Source organism: Myotis davidii, unplaced genomic scaffold, assembly GCF_000327345.1.
Source record: "Myotis davidii unplaced genomic scaffold, ASM32734v1 scaffold473, whole genome shotgun sequence".
NCBI lineage: Eukaryota > Metazoa > Chordata > Mammalia > Chiroptera > Vespertilionidae > Myotis > Myotis davidii.
In genome coordinates, this window is record NW_006284843.1 from 3331211 (window position 1) to 3333244 (window position 2034).

Genomic DNA, 2034 nt, shown 5'->3' on the forward strand with positions numbered 1-2034 from the left:
CTGGAATTACCTGTATGTTTACCGGTAATAAACTTGCACTGTTTTATGTATATGTTTGATTACATACAGCCTTGTGACAGTTTTCCTGCATGTCATAAGCATTTGAATATAAATTAAAATGTTAAAATCAAATCTGATATTGTTTTACCTTTTATTTGGTGTGTGGAAGGTGTGCGGAAGAGGGGGTAGTCTTATACGGCGAGTATATAACAAACTCTGTATTTTGAGTGGAAATGTTAGGGGGTCGTCTTATACGCCCAGTTGTCTTATACGCCGGCAAATACGGTATCTAACGCATCCATGAAACAGTAAATGGATGGAATGTGGGGGAGGTAGGGGTAAAATTCTGAAATGAGGAAGGAAAATTCAGTTGATGCTATTGTGAAGGGTATTTAAAGTCTCACTAAAAGAGTATGAAATTCACCTACCAAGTAATCTGGGAAATGACTTGATAAAATCTACATGTGAAAACTATAATTCTGCAGGCAAATTAAAGAGTGAAGTTGTAAACAGGAGGGAAAACAAGTTAAATATTTTACTTTACCCAAATAGAAGCAAATAAATCACTGATACTAGTTCCAAATTCCCGATCTTTATACTTTTTGTTGAATAGTTGAGGCATTTCTTGTCTCCCAGATGTTATCTTTCGTGTACCTATATGTTAACAAGCAAAAGAATCTTATGACATGTTCAAGTAAGAAGAAAAAAATATATAAAAAATATGAACAATACAATGGCAATAAATACATATCTATCAACAATTGAATCTAAAAATCAAAATAAACAAACAAGGAATCAATGAACAAAATAAACTGATGAATAAAATAGAACCAAAGACATACAGACATGGAACAGATTGAGGAATCTTAAAGGAAAGGTGGTAGGAAAGGGCGGGAAGAGATTAACCAAAGATTTATATGCATATATGCATTACCTATGGACACTGACAATAGGGTGGTGAAAGGTGGGAACTGGGTGGTGGGGAACCATGGGGGAGAAAATGGGGGCCATCTATAATACTTTCAATAATAAAGATTAAAAAATAATAAAAATAAAACACATGTAAAACATATATACACATCCTAATAAACATAGTTTGTCTTGGAATGCCAAGTGAGCTATTTTTGAACAATCTGAAGTCAATCTAATTAACTAAAAGGTACATTCTTCTAACAGTACCTTCCTAAAGAACATTCTGTTATAATGAAAATTTTCCATTTTTGTCCTGTACAATAGCTTAGCCATTAAATACTTGAAACTAGCTCCTATGACTGAGTAAATGGATTTCTAATTTAATTTAGTTTAAAATTTAAATAGTCACATGTGGCAAGGTTCTACACTATTTGACAGTACAGTCCTAAAATATAAAATGTCTTTAATGTGAATAAAACATTTCGTACCAATAAAATGTACTATTATAAAGAGAATATATTATTTCTCTGTTTTTAAAAGAATTTTAATAATTTTTATTTTATACTAGAGGCTCAGCACATGACATTTGTGTGCGGGTATGGTCCCTAGGCCTGGCTTGCAATCAGAGTCATCCTCTCCAGCTGCTGCAAGCCAGCCCCACCCCCCGCCACCACCCACACCCATTTCCCCATTTGCCTTCGGGTGGTCGGTGCCTGACAGCCGAGGGAATGGACCAAGAGGTTGGCTGTTCCCACCCACTTGCTGGCCCCACCTCCACTGCAGGTGGCCATCAGGTGATCGAAGCCTGTTGGCCAGGGAAAGTGAACAAGAGGTGGTCAGTGTGCCTTATAGTGACTGGTCCAGCAATTTTTCTGTTAATTCTGCTGTTAGGGTCAATTTCCATATTACCTTTTTATTATATAGGATTACAACAATTCTATGAGGTAGTACATGTATTAAATAACTAGAGGCCTGGTGCACGAATTTGTGCATGGGTGGGGTCCGGCTGGCCCTGGCACTGATTGGGGGAGGGGGGCTGGTGGCTAGGGGGAGGGACTGCGGGCGGTTGGCCAGCCAGCCCTGCCCCCTGATCAAACTCCCCGTTGAATTCCCAGTCGAGGG

At 38.2% G+C, this 2034-nt stretch overlaps 1 protein-coding gene across 1 annotated transcript in view; it reads right to left on the reverse strand.

The window, feature by feature from the left end:
• SLCO6A1 (solute carrier organic anion transporter family member 6A1) overlaps positions 1–2034 on the reverse strand; it is a gene marked incomplete at its 3' end in the record, with an annotated part of 80317 nt that overhangs the window by 44557 nt on the left and 33726 nt on the right. Inside the window, exon 6 of the mRNA XM_006755148.1 lies at positions 545–654. Within this exon, the coding sequence (XP_006755211.1) occupies positions 545–654 (110 nt within the window). The remainder of the gene's footprint in view (positions 1–544; positions 655–2034) is intronic.